The sequence below is a fragment of the Grammomys surdaster genome, unplaced genomic scaffold (assembly GCF_004785775.1).
Source record: "Grammomys surdaster isolate TR1022 unplaced genomic scaffold, NIH_TR_1.0 212, whole genome shotgun sequence".
In the NCBI taxonomy this organism is placed as follows: Eukaryota; Metazoa; Chordata; class Mammalia; order Rodentia; family Muridae; genus Grammomys; species Grammomys surdaster.
In genome coordinates, this window is record NW_021604657.1 from 5578477 (window position 1) to 5593831 (window position 15355).

At 40.1% G+C, this 15355-nt stretch overlaps 2 protein-coding genes across 4 annotated transcripts in view; both read right to left on the reverse strand.

The window, feature by feature from the left end:
• Positions 1-2844: 2844 nt before the first annotated feature.
• Positions 2845-7568, reverse strand: Rdh14 (retinol dehydrogenase 14). Its single transcript, XM_028772211.1, has 2 exons — positions 7128-7568; positions 2845-3866 (listed from the first exon to the last, which is right to left on the reverse strand). The coding sequence occupies exons 1-2, from the start codon at positions 7512-7514 to the stop codon at positions 3249-3251; spliced, it is 1005 nt and encodes a 334-aa protein (XP_028628044.1). The 5' UTR covers positions 7515-7568; the 3' UTR covers positions 2845-3248.
• A 608-nt stretch (positions 7569-8176) lies between these two features.
• Nt5c1b (5'-nucleotidase, cytosolic IB) overlaps positions 8177-15355 on the reverse strand; it is a 22147-nt gene continuing 14968 nt past the window's right edge. The window contains exon 9 of one of the 3 annotated variants that reach the window (XM_028772210.1): positions 8177-8542. In XM_028772210.1, the coding sequence (XP_028628043.1) occupies positions 8213-8542 (330 nt within the window). In that variant the 3' untranslated portion in view covers positions 8177-8212. The remainder of the gene's footprint in view (positions 8543-15355) is intronic. The other 2 variants (XM_028772208.1, XM_028772209.1) reach the window with 2 other exon arrangements.

Genomic DNA, 15355 nt, shown 5'->3' on the forward strand with positions numbered 1-15355 from the left:
TAGACCTCCTGGGTCTTTGAGCAAATAATCATACAAGATTAAAAATTATATAGAAAAACAGAAGCAGCTTCATGGAGCAGGAGTTGTTGCATTATTACAACTGCTGCATAAAGATGAATTGTTCGTAACGTACCAGCCTTGGAAGATGGCACTAGTTGTTAAAGTACGTAAGAATGTTCTGGACTAGCAGAACATAGTTTTACAATTTTATAATACTGAAGAAAATAAAAGAGATATTAAGACTATGTAACATGAATTGGAAATGACTCATTAAATATGCACACGTTAATCTTAATATGCACATCCAGCATTTTACAGAAACTGGGCTACTGATTCTTGGCTTAGAGCTCTTTCATCAGATGTACTCACTGAACCATCACTATCCCTGATTCTTATTACTACTAATGTCACTATTTGACACATTTTTGAAAAAAAAAAGTTGACGTGTTTCTATGTCATCATTTTACCACATGCTTGGCTTTTGCTGTCACATTCATTCATTGACCAACCCTTTAATGCACATAGTTATCAGGCAGCAAAATAGTTCAGTGCTTGCTACAGATGCCTGTTGACCTAAGTTTGATCTCCAGTATCAAGGGGAAGGTGGAAGGAGAGAGCTGAATCCACAAATTTGTTCTACGATCTTCATATATATGCGGTGGCTCAGATGTATATGCACTTTCTCTTATATACAACTAAAAAATTTAAAGTGGATATTATATATCTAGCACATTATCTAGGAAAACAACATTTTGAAAGGTTAAGTAATTTCCCATGATTATTGGGAGAGTTAAGTTGGGAAATAAATTACTTAAACCCAATGTAGTGGTATGCTAAGAAATGAAATCCCTTTCCCAGTTAGATGGTAATTAAAGAACCCCTCCCCCCCAGGATTAAGTAATGTGGGTGATGTTGAAACAGCAGGCCATTGATTGTATTGCTTCTAGGACCAAACTACTTGAATGGGTCAGTTAAAAACCAACCAACCAACCAACCAAACAAACAGCAAAAACTAATTCAAGATTTAAATCGGAAAAAATGGGGTTACCTCGTTTATTTCATTACCTGATTCAGGGTTGCTCTACCAGTATTTGCCAAGTGTAAAATGATCAAGATAGCAGAACTGTTCCCCTTATTCCTTTTTATGTAGAATGATCAGACATGAGCTATGAAAGAGTTGGAATAATCTTCCAATTGTACCTGGTAGGCTGGTGCAGTTGGTTCTTGATTCCATCAGCCACAGTAGTGAGAAAGACACATTCCAAATGGCACCTCATTTTACCATAATAATTGGTGTTTGCAGATAAGTATTTTCCCCCATCACAATAGACTAATATATCCTATTTTACTGTGGTGCCACAAACAAGAACTCTGAAAAGCTCAAAGTGTCCAAATCCCTTGAAAAGCATCAAGTATCATAACACAGCCAGAAAATGATGGTATTAAATGAAAAAGGGAGCTCCTTTTTAATGAAGTGAAGGTGTAGGACAGATTTATTAGCTCCCATTCCAAGCTGCATTCTTGTGTACTTCCTGTCCACATCTCCAAATTCAGCAGGTCTCTTTGTAGGATAACCTTCTAAAATACATTTCAAAGAACATGATGTAGCTCTGCCTACTATACCCAAAGAAACACCTGTGATGAGAGGAACATTTGTTGAATTCATAGAGCAGTGCTCTAAAAGAAAACATTCCTTTTGCATGATCCGCCAAGATCTTGCCAGTCAGAAGAAGAGCCAATATTAGTAGCTAGGTATGACATGTTCTTAAAAATAAGAGTTAAGTCTGCCCAAATGGCCATTAAACTAAATTGAGCTGCCTCTCACTTGGTGTTTTCATTGCTTTTTCCAATATTCTGAGGTGTCAAGAAAAAAAAATCTATGGAAATTATTAAGCTGATACTTCTGGTGTTACAATACAGATGCTAACAGTATGCCCATTTGGCTTAGTTATTGTTTTGCCTACCACCCCTTCATTCTTTGTTGCACTTTTCCACTACCTGCCAGCCACACTCCAATTCTTGAAGAAGAAAAACCACTTTCTTTCTGTGTATAATTCTTTTAAATTGTCTAACTGGATCTGACGTGAATAATTAGTTCACTTTAGTAAACTACCAAAGTCAAATGAAAGGAAGGAAAAAGAATTGATCCTGTCTATAGGTACACCTGTTGGACACAGGCCAGTTGTGTCCTTGAAAAGGGTAGTCCAGATTTAAGGGACATCTCAAGAGATAATGATCTAAAGGAAAAGGCATTGGTTGCTCTTCTACATTCAGAGCTGGGCACTGACAGTGATAAACAGTGGTAGTCACCAGACATTTACTTGTTTAAAGAGTATACATTTGAGTAAAACGAGTAAAGTTTGAGTTTAAAGAGTATAAATAAGAATATAAATTTCATATAGTATGTTTCTACATACCTAGTACACTATATTGGGGCTGTGATAGAATTCCTTCCAACAGCACCGAGTACGAGGCATGTGGACAGTCCATGAAGTGTCTATAGTGTGATTTAAAGAGCTTAGGTTTAAGTAAGGATGATTTATCAACTGTAACATACTATAATGCCCCTTTGGAGGATTCCAGCCCTACAGTACTGCTATATTTATATCCTCAACATTATGTTTGAATTCTTTGAATAATTCTACAGCTGGAAAACAACAAACCAAAATGAAAACTGGAAAATCATCACAGGATTGTGTGTCAGACCCCAGGTCATAGATTGCAGGTTTGGAAACAGAGCAGTGTGCAAAATGTGACAGGAAGAACCTGATATAGCAAGACCAAGAATGGTTAATGAGGAAATACTACAGGACTACATTCAGCTGCTTTTAAACAAATGCACACTGAAAAAACCTACATTAAATGTTTATTCCAAGTGATGATTTATGTGCACACATTAGGCATAGCATTTCCACTAAACAAGCACTGTAGGAAAAATTCTGAACATTTTTGCCATGAAACTCAAAATTTTTGAAAACCCTCTTAAGATGTCTTTTAATTTACCAGTATCTTTAACAGTTATAATTGCCTAATTATATTTAATAAAACAGAATTGTTGCATTCTAGTTATGATCCATATTTATAACTTTGTATTGGCCCTAAACAGTAGCAGTGTCCTTCAAAGACCCATGTGCACCTCTCAGCAGGATTGCTGCAAGACTCCTCTCAAGTAGCACATGCTCACAACATGCCATTCCTGACCACTGGTGTAATGGAGCATCTTATAAATAGTTCTGTTATCTTTACGCCTATTTTAGAATGCCAACCATCACTTCACTGATATCCCACAGTTTTCTTGCCACTGACTCATCCATAGCTTTGGGCAAGAGTTCTTCCTCCTTACAATCACCAAAGTACCTTCCTGACACACCTTCTACATCAGGTGAAGAGGCTAAGTAGATGGAGGTCTGGGCACCTTCTAATGGAGTTTTGAAAAAAGCCCAGGATACCAAATTGAAAAGTGGTCTTGCCAGCAGTGGGATGTGTATATGCCTCCCCAGGTTTGTTCGCACAATACCAGGATGCAGCACATTGACAGTCACATTTGTTCCTTCTAAGCGACGGGCTAGTTCTCTCGTGAAAAGAATGTTAGCCAATTTGCTTCGACTATAACAGAACCTTTTATCATAGTTTTGTTCACTGTTCAAGTCTTCAAAGTTGATGTCTCCATATTTATAAAGTTTGGAAGAAACAACTATAATCCTGCTGGGAGCTGAACTTTTGAGGAGTCCAAGGAGAAGATTGGTGAGTAGGAAGTGGCCAAGATGGTTCACTCCAAACTGCATCTCAAACCCATCTTCAGTCTTCATATATGGGCACTGGAAAATCCCTGCATTATTGATCAGGACGTCTAGCCTGGGCTCCTCCTTTGAAATCAGGAAAAGAATGTAGAATTATGAACACACATTTTTCATATCTTTTATTCATGTATGTTTTAGTAACAAGAACAAGATTTTGAGACTAAAGCTAATCTTAAGTTTTAGTGGGTATATCTGGGAACTACTTGAAGCACTGTCATGCTTTTTGCAACTTAGTAATTATGAGTATGTATAGTTTCACATTTCACTCAGATGTTATCATGTTAATTATCAAGGTCTTTCTTAAAAAACAAATATAGCAAATTTGGGGATGATAGAATTCTAGGATTCCATGTCTTCCCTTAATTTCAGATGAACTAGAAAAATATCAATTTTGGTGTTACCATGTTAAGTTTGGTATTATCATATCAAACTTATATGTCCCTATGATAAACTTAAAAGACTTGCAATATGAAAAAATATACTTTTAAAGAGATGATGTTGCATGATTAATAGGGCTTACTTGGTCCCTTTCTTGGATAACCATATCTACTTCCAATAATATTCTATAAGTTCAAGGTAAACCGAGGTGACTTGCTCAGTGTCAACAAGCTCCTAAGAGGCATGTCATATTCAGCCTGAAGATGAAATTCTTAGATTCCAAAGTCCATTCTCACAATTGTAACCTAGTCTGGCATTCCAACTGGGGTGTTTAAAACAGAACTTGAGAGCATAAGCAGGGCAAACATATCCAGCAGAGGGCTGGTATTGTGACTCCCATCTTACTGGTATCACCATCAGTAGTAAATAAAGATGCTTTAATCAGTAATTCTGTTAAGGGTAAAAGGTCAACATAGAGACAGAATAACTAAGTGCATGTCCCTAAAACTGGTACAAAGAGAAAGTCATAGGTGCAAACTTTAGACTAGAGAAAATTGTGACTGTATCAAGATAAAAAAAAGTTAATACAGTCATTGAGTGGTTAATCAGAAGAAAATATTACTGACAACAGGGACTGTTACTCAAGTGTCACAATAGTACAGGAAGCCAGAGAGCATTAACAGATACCATTAATCTTCTCTGTGATTCTAGAACTGTTTATTCTTCCCTAAGGATCAAGGAGTTCCCACATTTCAGGACCTATATAGTCAGCTTAGTGCTTTGATCATATACCTCCACATCTTCCAAAATTAAAATCCTACATCGTACTGTTCTCACAGACAGCCTTTTCCTTCCTTATAGAATTTGTTTTCCCTTGGCTCCTTCCTGGCTCCCCTGTCACTCCTGATGATAGAGGAAAACAAATGTACAACGTGTTTCAGGTGTAAAGTAATGGTGATGACCTATCATTAAATTAATTTCAGGTCAAATTCCAACTTTTAATGTTTTTTTGCCAAGTGTAAGTGAAAGAAAAATGTGTTAGATTTTACAACTGTTATCAAAGGCTACCTGTCAGGTTAACTTTCTCATTCTGACCTGTTGAAAAGATTTCAAGTTTTCCAACAGTCACTTCAAAAAGAAGGCATGAGTTCACAGATATGGCAAAAAAGGAGTGTTCATCTTCACTAATCCTCTGGGAAGGTGTCGAGAATTAATCATTTCTGAGCTATCATTCTTTGCTGGGTTTAAGACTTTATCATTTTCTATTTCTTAAATTCTAGAAGATAAATAGCATAAATTCCAAGAATACCAAACAGTAGAATGTCAAAACTTCTATTCCTTTTTTTTTTCTAATTATAAACACTGAACTTCAGAGCCAAACATGAATGTAAATACTTACGACAACACTATTTAGGTATCTCTTTGTATTCTCACTTTTTTATTGGTTCTACCCCAAGATACCAAAGCAACAATGATATCAGGAATGAGCATGCCCAATCCTATTTACACATCAGTGAGACAGGAACACTTGCTTCCTATGCTTTCAAAATCTCCCAGAGACTCATTGTTACTTGATCTGCTACATGCAAATGAAATGCTAACAACAAAACAAAATACCAACTTCTCTATCTACAGGCTCTTAATAAACAATACCATGCCCCAAAACACAACAGGAGTATGGTGGACAATGTCATAAGCTTTGAGGGGAAGAATGATACTCTACTTGTTATTTCAATAACTACCAGCTCCAAGTGGTTCAATATGGTCTCTCTTTTGATGAGATGGTTTCTTTGTACAGCTGTGCTTTTATCAGTTATTAACAGCTACTGTCTTGAATGCAAGTGAAAGGCTAAAAACAACAACAAAAAAAATGTCTATGTTGAACAAGAATGAGGACGGCTGTGTTCATCCGACTTAGATGGTGGAAAAGTTACTACAGTGTCCAACATGCATACAGATCCACTAATAATAACTATAAGAGTTAAATATCTAGATGTTAACAAATGAACTTACAGATATTTCTTTTGGTCTAAGTACATCATGGAAAAGAAAAAAAAAATTTAGAACTTCTGCTTTAGATTCAAGAAATTCCAAAAGAGACAAGCACCCTCCTGTGTCCTGACTTTAGATATACCTCTGGCAAGTTATCTTAGCCAGACTTTCTACTTCAGTAGAATATTTACTGTATACCCAAGGAAATCACACACTTCAGCTTTCAAGCACCAGGAATAGAGTCGGAGATTAAAGCAAGGAGTCTGAAGACAGATAAGTTAAGTTACTTATGCTTCCTATGCCTCAGTTTCCTATTATGAAGTAGAGATATTACTCCTTGCTTTAAAAGAGTTAGTCAAGATCTGACAACAGCCAAAGATATTAAAAATGTCCTTAGCACATCCTCTGGCATATATTAAACCTTCCATAAAGCTAAGCATTAAATTATTTTTATTCCTGTCCCTTTTCAGGCAATTAATGGGATTCCAAGTTTAGGGATGATGCAGGGTGTCAGTCAGCAAGTGACACCTCCTCCTACTTCAGCAGGACAAAACAAAAAACAAACAAAATCAGGAAATGGAAATGAGAAAGAAAAACAGAAAGAAACCTTTTATGAAGGGTCTAATCAGAGTTCTTGGCTAGCTTTTCTCCTGCGGTGTTCTAAGTCCTTTAGTGACACCATAAGATTTGGCACACATTTCACTTCTGACAGGGGAAAACAATTCAAAGATCAGCTGGTGATTCCTGGACTGTCCTTGCCTAACAAAACGAAATGTTCAGACACTGGCTTATTTATTCACTTCAGAGGACCTCCCAGGAATTCCTTCTCAGATCTGCCCCTCCTCCTAGCCGGGTCCCAGGCAAGCAGGTCTTTCCTACATGGTCGGCCACTCTCAAGGTCACATCAGGCCTCAGAGGCCCCTCCCCGAGGGTGGCTGGGCTCCCTTAGACCCACACCTGTAGCAGTTCTTGGCAGAAGGCTCGCACTGAGCTCAGCGAGGCGAGGTCCAGCTCCTTAACGACCAGCTGGCCATCGGTGGCGTCGGGCCCGGGACCCCCAGCCTGACCGAGCTCCTGCCTGAGCTGACCCGCCGCCTCCTCTGCTCGAGCGCGGTCCCGACATCCCATGATGACCCGCGCCCCCAGGCGTAGCAGCTCCGCGGCGGTAGCACGGCCCAGGCCGCTGTTTGCTCCGGTGATCAGCACTGTCTTCCCGTGCATGAGGCCCTTGTCCCCACCTCCCTGCCGCCGCTGGCCTCTTGACCCAGAGAACCGTCGGGCCGCCAGCCACAGCGCCCCGCTGAGTGCGGCCAGGAGCGCTGCGGCCACACTAGCCACTGCCATAGCCTTCCGGGCCGGGTGCAAGGGATCTAACGTACAGGTTCCGGAGTGCTGGGGGGCCACCTACACGCGAAGGACTCTGGGGCGCCGCCTGCTGTCCTGGGTTAGTGCCCGCGGGGCTTGCTGGGATATGTAGTTTTCCCCTTGAGGCTGACTTGACATATTGTTCGTCTTAGGAACTACACATGAAAGCACCAGCAGATGTATTTAGAAGTGGACAGTGTTAAAATTGGTATATGCCTGCAGACAAAATGACATTTCTCATTTTGATTTGGTAAAATGCTTGCCACACAGAGTTAACGAAGGACACAGCCCCAGTTATCATTAGTGTTCTTGAATGTACTTATACCTTTTCTAAGTGATGCTGCATAGAGATTCATTCAGCTAACATTAAAAAATGAGCAATACTTTTTGGAAATTAATTAAGCTTCTTGTGAAAAACTTAAGTATCAAAGTTCCAAACTTGTCTACAGAGGAACCATTACAACTTACACAGATAGGTACAATGAGATCCAACATCCCTAGCTTATAGAAAAGTATCTTGCTTGACCATAGCTTGACAGTTCAAAATATTTTCCAAAAGACAAAGAAAAACAACAAGCTAAGTCTGGTGGTTAAATTCTCAGAAAGACCTAGTTACTCTAGACATACAGAACTCGTGACAATTGTAATACCAGACTGTTTATTTTTCCTCCCCATCCCTAGTTGCGTTTTTGAGCAATGCCATAAGGCACATGGGCCGTGATGGTACCAAATTTCTGTGCTGATTCGATGTGGAACATTTGGTCATCAAAGAAGATGTGGGGCCGAATCTTCACTAAGATGGGACCTTTAGGGGCTCCAGCCAGGAAAAGAGCTTCATCTATCTCTAGACCCCATCGGCGAAGGGTCTTCAGCACACGGGCACCTGAACTCGCTGCACTCCGAGCTGTAACCAAGTAGGTCCTGATGGGACAAAGCAATCGTTCGTCTTTGGCATAGAATTTTTTCTGCAGTTTCCCTAAATCTTCCAGAAAGCCTTTAAGAGGACCCTGGAAAAGAAAACATAAGTGTCAGCTGTGCATGGGTGAGCAAAGAGAAGTGATTACTAACAAAACAAAACAAAACAAAACAAAACAAAACAAAACAAAACAAAACAAAACAGGGTCTTATATGACCTTAAAATCCATAAGATGTTGACTGACAAACAGTGATTCTGGGCTGACAGTACGAATTTATGTGAAGATAGTTCCTGATATATAACCATTCCTTGCATGCCTGGAATAAATCTAGGATAACCACATCATTTATCATCCAGACAAAGATATTTTAAGTGTGAAAGAATGTTCTATAAATAGAAAGCTAGGACAATAGGCATAAACTATTACCGATATCTGGGAGGTGCACTTCAGTTGATCACCAAAACCACCATTTTACCCCATTGTTGGTTGGCTGCACATTTTACCTTTGAAATTACTGTTACTTTGTCTACCTAGTTATTTGTTTGGCCTGAGTCCAGCCCTGTCTTAAAGCTATAAGTCTTAATAGCTTTATAGCTTCTACATTAAGACATAATATTTGCTTCTTTTATGCTATTCTAGTCTTTACCACTGTTTTATGCTTACATCCATGAGTAACTATTTTATACTCCTTTTATGTGCACACAGCCATTGACATGCTGTCCGACATTTGTTCCATAGAATTAGTCTTCTCAAGGAAACGCTTGTGGAAATACTGCTTGAAAACTTAGTGTACTATGAACATACTGCTTACTGTCTTCTCTGCCTGAGTGAGGTTTTGCCTGGAAATAGATTCCATGATTTATATTTTCTCTGGATAAGATGGAACTCAAATCATCAGGCTTGGTGACAAGCAAGCACTCTTTATTCTCTAAGCCACATCACTGGCCCATTTTAAAACCATGTTTATTTATAGTATGTGTGCATGGGGGTATACACATGATTAAATATACAATCAAGATAAATAGAAAGACATGGCTGGTTGAAGGTAAAAGTACAGAAAAATATACAACACATATATCACTATTCTAAAAATCAGGGATATATGAATATCAGACAGGCATAGTATGAGAAACAGGAGTTGACATATGATGAAGCATATATACAATTATCCTAAATATGTGGGATTCAAAATATACAAAACAGATCAAAACTGCCAGGTGTGGTGGAACTCACTTGTAATCCCACCATCTGAAAACTCAGTCAAGAGGTAGTGAGCTTGTCTTAGGATTTTACTGCTGTGAACAGACACTATGACCAAGGTAACTCTTACAAGAACATTTAACTGGGGATGCCTTACAGGTTCAGAGGTTCAGTCTATTTTCATCAAGAAACATGGGAGCATGGCAGCATTCAGGCAGTCATGGTGCTGGTGGAGCTGAGGGTTCTACATCTTCATCTGAAGGCCGTTAGGAGAATACTGACTTCCATGCAGCTAGGATGAGGGTATTAAAGCCCACGCCCACAGTGACACATCTACTCCAACAAGACTACACCTCCTAATAGTGCTACTGGCTGGGCCAAGCATATACAAACCATCACAGCGCTCAAGGAAAGCCTTAGTTACCATGCTGGCTACTTGTCAGCTTGATACAACTTAACACAAATAAAAATTATCTGAGAGAAGGGAGCCTACATTGAGGAAATGTCCCTGTAAATCCAGCTGTAGACATTTTCTTAATTAGTGACTGATGACTGAGGGCCCAGTCTATTGTGGTTAGTGCCAACCCTGGGCTGGTGGTCATGGGTTTTATAAGAAAGCAGCTTAAGCAAGACAGGGGAAGCAAGCTGGTAAGCAGCACCACTCCATGACCTTTATCAGCTCTTGTGTCCAAGATCTACCCTGTTTGAGTTCTTGTTCAGTTCTTGTTCCTTTGAAGATGAACAGTAATATGGGTGTGTAAGGTGAATAAACCCATTCCTCCCCAACTTGTTTTTGGTCATGGTCTTTCATCGAAGCAAACAAACAAAAAACAACAAAGAACCCAAACAAAACAAAGCAACAATAATAACAACAAAACCCAACTAACCAACAAGCCAACTAAACAAACAAACAAAGAAACAACAAAAATACCTAAGACAAGTTGGTACCTGACCATGTTTTGGGGAGAACTGTGGAAAGATCTTAGAACTTTGGGCTAGGAAAGTCATTTAACATTGAGAGTTTAGTAGGATGTTCTGTCGGAACTTGGAAGGTAAGAATGATAAGAACAGCACAGAGTGTTTTGTGGGTATATTGATGCCCCCTTCCTCCTCTGGAAGTCCTGCCTGGTTACAAGAGGTGGCCACTTTAGTCTCTATCTCCCTCTGGTAAGAATCTCAGATAGGCTCATTCCCATAGACTCCCCTTATCCTCCTCCATCATAGTATCCTCCTCTGTCGCAGGTTTGCAGCTAATCCCAGAGATGCCCCTGACCTGTGTCCATTCCCACTCTCATCCATATCTCACCCCCATCCCCATACCTGATCATCATCGCTTTTCCCCTCCTCACACCCTCTCCTACCCAGTTCCTTCTTTCCATCCACCTCTGATGATCATTAAGTTTCCCCTTATGAAGGAGATTCATGCATACTCTTTTGGGACCTCCTTATTACCCAGTTTCTTTGGGTCTATAGACTGTAGCATGGTTATCTTGCACTTTATGGCTAATGCCCACTTATAAGTAAGTACATACCACATGTGTCTTTCTGGCTTTTGGTTACCTGATTTCATGGTAACATTCTCAAGTTCAAATCACTCACAAAGGCTTCAACACAAAATCTGTCTTACCTACAAGATGAGCAGGGATAAAGAGAGCAGACAACTGAGGGAACAGCCGACCAATGACTGCACCAACTTGAGACTCATCCCGTGTGTGAGAGCCAATCCCTGACACTATTAATGATACTCTGTGGTACTTGCAGATAGGACCTTAGCATAACTGATTCCTGAAAGGCCTCATCCAGCAGCAGAAGGAGGCAGGTGCAGAGACCTAAGACCAAACATCAGGAAGAACTTGGATAATCTTGTGGAAGATAGAATTGAGCAAGCAAGAGTTGTGGGAGGGGTCAACAACACCATAAGACCTTCAGAGTCAACTAACCTGGGGCCCAGTGGACTCACAATGACTGGGCCACCAACCAGGGTGTATGTAGGGTCTGGGTCTAGGCCTCCACATTTGTAGCAAATGTGTAGCTTGGTCTTCATGTGGTACCCCTAACAAGTGGAAGAGGGGCTGTTCCCTGTTCAATCTCTGTTCCCTGTCCTTGGATTCCTGGACTGCCTGGTTGGGCCTTAGTGGGAGAGAATATGCTGAGTCCTGCTGGGACTAGTTGTCCCAGAGTGGGATGGTACCCAAGGGGGGTTCCTTCTTCTCTAAAGAGAAGGGTTGTGGGAAATGGGAGAGTTGTAAGGGTGTAAGGGTAAGACTAGAATGAGGCAATGGAGGGGGGCTGTGATTGGGATATAAAATCAATTAAGAAAACCTTAAAAAAAGGAGCATTATAGAGGATGGAGGCCTCGACTATGGAATTTCAGAGGGAAGTTTAAAGACTCTATCAGAGCCATTTGCTATTTTGATTTAAGATCCTGTGGTTCTAATTAGCTCGGCCTGAAGAATCAGCTGTGATTAACAAGATCCCAGAACTACTAGCATGAAATCTTTGCTTTGCTGGGATACTTGATACTGGTCTTCTGGAACTTAGAATTTAGCAGTGATTAAGGAAAGACTGACATTTTTGAGGCAAAATCTTCTGGAAAGTGTTTCCTGAAAGTCATCACATACTAGCTGTGTTACAGAGGTGGCTCTGATATTGTACCTTGTGGTGGAAGCAGAACTTTGTAGTCTAAGAGTCACCACAAAGGTAGTACTGGTTTTGAAAGTATGAAGGGGTCATGAAGAGCAGCTAAGACTTGGCATTGGAGAGGCCAGGAGAGGTCACTGGTAAAAGTGAAGCCTCAGTGGTAGTCAAAGGCCCAAGACTGAAAGGGTCATTGTAAGAAGCTGAGGCTTGGCGCCATGAATAAAACCTAATAGGGAAAGGTTAGCCCAGTTATAGTAGAAGACACCAATGTTTTGGAGAAACCAGTACCATGGACTGGGCAAGAAGAACAGCAACAGCAGTGAAGTAAAGCCAGCTGGGCCTAGAACTCAAGCTGTTTGTGCTGCAGAGGACAGAGCTGGACAAGTGATCCAAACCTTTTGGAGAAGCCCAGAAAATCTCAAGTGGATCCTAGACACTGGGCATTCTTTTATGCTCATTTGGGCAACTGTTGGAGTTTGGTTTTGCATGTTCAGATTGTGACTATGTCCTGGATCTTTCCTCTTAAAGAAAGAAATTATTTATTTATTTTTTTATTTTACTGGAGCCCACAGCTGAGAAACTTTGAATTTTAAGACTTTGGATGTTAAACGAGATTGGCTATTTCAAATCGATTGAAATTTTAATGTGTTTGAATTCATAAAGACTGTGGGACTTTTAATGTTACTTATAATTTTAATGTGAGATCTTAGAGACAAGGAAAAAAGGTTCATGGCTTAATCGTGATGTTTGTGCTTGTGTGTCAAGTTGACTAGCCTTATGTCAACTTGACACAAGCTAGAGTTATCTGAAAGGAGAGAAACTCACTTGATAAAATGCCTCCATAAGATCCATTTGGTATTCCTTAATTAGTCATTGACGGGGCAGGGCCCAGCCTATTATGGGTGGTCCCATTCCTGGGCTGATGTTCCTGGTTCTATGGGAAAGCAGGCTGAATAAGCAGTACTCCTCCATGATCTCTGGATCAGCTTCTGCCTCCAGGATCCTGCCCTGTTTGAGTTCCTTTCCTGACTTCTCTCAGTGATAAACAGTGCTGTGGAAGTGATGCTGAATAAACCTACGCTTCCCTAACTTACTTTTTAGTCACGATGTTTCATCACAGTAATAGAAACAGCAAGTAAAACAGTTACATAGTTAGATCCTGTCTCATTCAATCAAAAAATCCCCAGTAAAATTTCTGTACATCAATACTGCATTCTTGTTCAGAAGACAGCAAACAAACAAAAGGAATTGAGCATCTTAAACTTGAACTAGAGTGGTCGTGTAGGTAGTAAAGTGCTTTCCAGTACAAGGTCCCGAGTTTGTATTTCTAGCAACCACATCAAAATCCAGGTGTTGAGGCTGGAGAGATGGCTCAGTAGTTAAGAGCACTGGCTGCTTTTCCAGAGATCCTGAGTTCAATTCCCAGCAACCACATGGTGGTTATAACCATCTATAATGAGATCTGGTGCCCTCTTTTGGCCTGCAGGCATACATGCAGGAGAACACTATACATTAAAAAAAAAAAAAAAAAAGGCAAGGTGTCCAGAGTGTAGAACTTTAATTCTAGCACCAGGGAGGCAGAGACAGGAGGATGGGCAGAGTTTGCTGTCTAGCTAGTGTGGTAAATTCAAGGTGCAGAGACTCTGTCTCAAAATACAAAGAAAGTGATAGGGGAAAACAGTTGACATCCATCTCTTGCTTCTACACACACACACACACACACACACAGACAGACACACACACACACACTTTCATACTAGCAGCATGACTTTAATTAATATGATTAATCTAGTTTATATTTGTAGAATGGATCATCAGCAATATATTATTTTCACAACACACAGGACACACTCAGCAGGTTACAACCTTCTCAGAACAAAATACACCATAACAAACAACATAAAATACAAAATAGGTTTTCTGGTCACACTGGAGTAAGACATGTGAAGAGTAAGAGAGCTATGTGGAGAAAAAAAAAACCCTCATCAAATATTTGGATGTTAATTCACCTTAACTACAAACAATCCACTCAATAAAGAGGAAGTCATAAAGAAATTCAAATATATTTTCAATTGAAATAAAATGATATCACTTTTAAACATCTGGGAGATTAATTTACAAAAAAGACCAAATTACACAAAACCAGTGACCTAAAAATGTTAGGAAAGTTATCTTGTGGAATAGATACATGAAATTGGTAAATTACTGCCCATAGTGACAAAAAAATGAAATAAAACAAAGCAAAATGACAATAATTACTAATATTGGACATGAAATTGGAGACATATCACTAACTATTCTACAAACAATAAAAACACAGTAAAATATTTACAAGTTTATGGTTATGGAAATGATAATGAGTTTTGAGGAACACAAACAATAAACATAAGAAAGGAATGAAGTGAAGAAAAAAACTAAATGGCTACACGGGAGAAAAGTCTTTCAAGGTCTGGCAAGATGGTTCAGGAGAAGAAAGTACTTTCTGTATAAGCCTGAAGACCAGAGTTAAATTCCCAGAACCCACATAAAGGTAAAATGAGAGACTGAGTGTTGTGTTTTATAAAAAGAGAAAGGGCCAAACATATGTTTGATAGAACCAGGTATGGTGCAGGCCCATGCTGAGGCTTCCCTTCCCCCTGAGGTACCAGGCATACAATGGGTATAGTATGGAATAGAGTTTATTTAGGACATAGAAAGGGGAGTAAGGAAGGGAGGAGAGAGAGAGAGAGAGAGAGAGAGAGAGAGGGGACAGAGAGGGAAGAGGCCAGCCAGGAACTGTGGAGAGAGGTCGGAAAGGGAGGGAGAAAGTGGTCAGGGAGAGAAGGAGCAGAGAGTAAGAGGATAAGAAAACTGGAGGGGGGGCATCCCCTTTTATAGTAAGCCAGACATACCTCGGTATTGCTAGGTAACTGTGGGGCGGAGCCTAGAAGGAATGTTAACACTGAGTTCACAAAGTAGTCTACTATCTTCCATATGCATGGCATGGCACCTGTGCTCCAACCTCATCACACATACAACACACACACACACACACACACACACACACACACACACACACACACA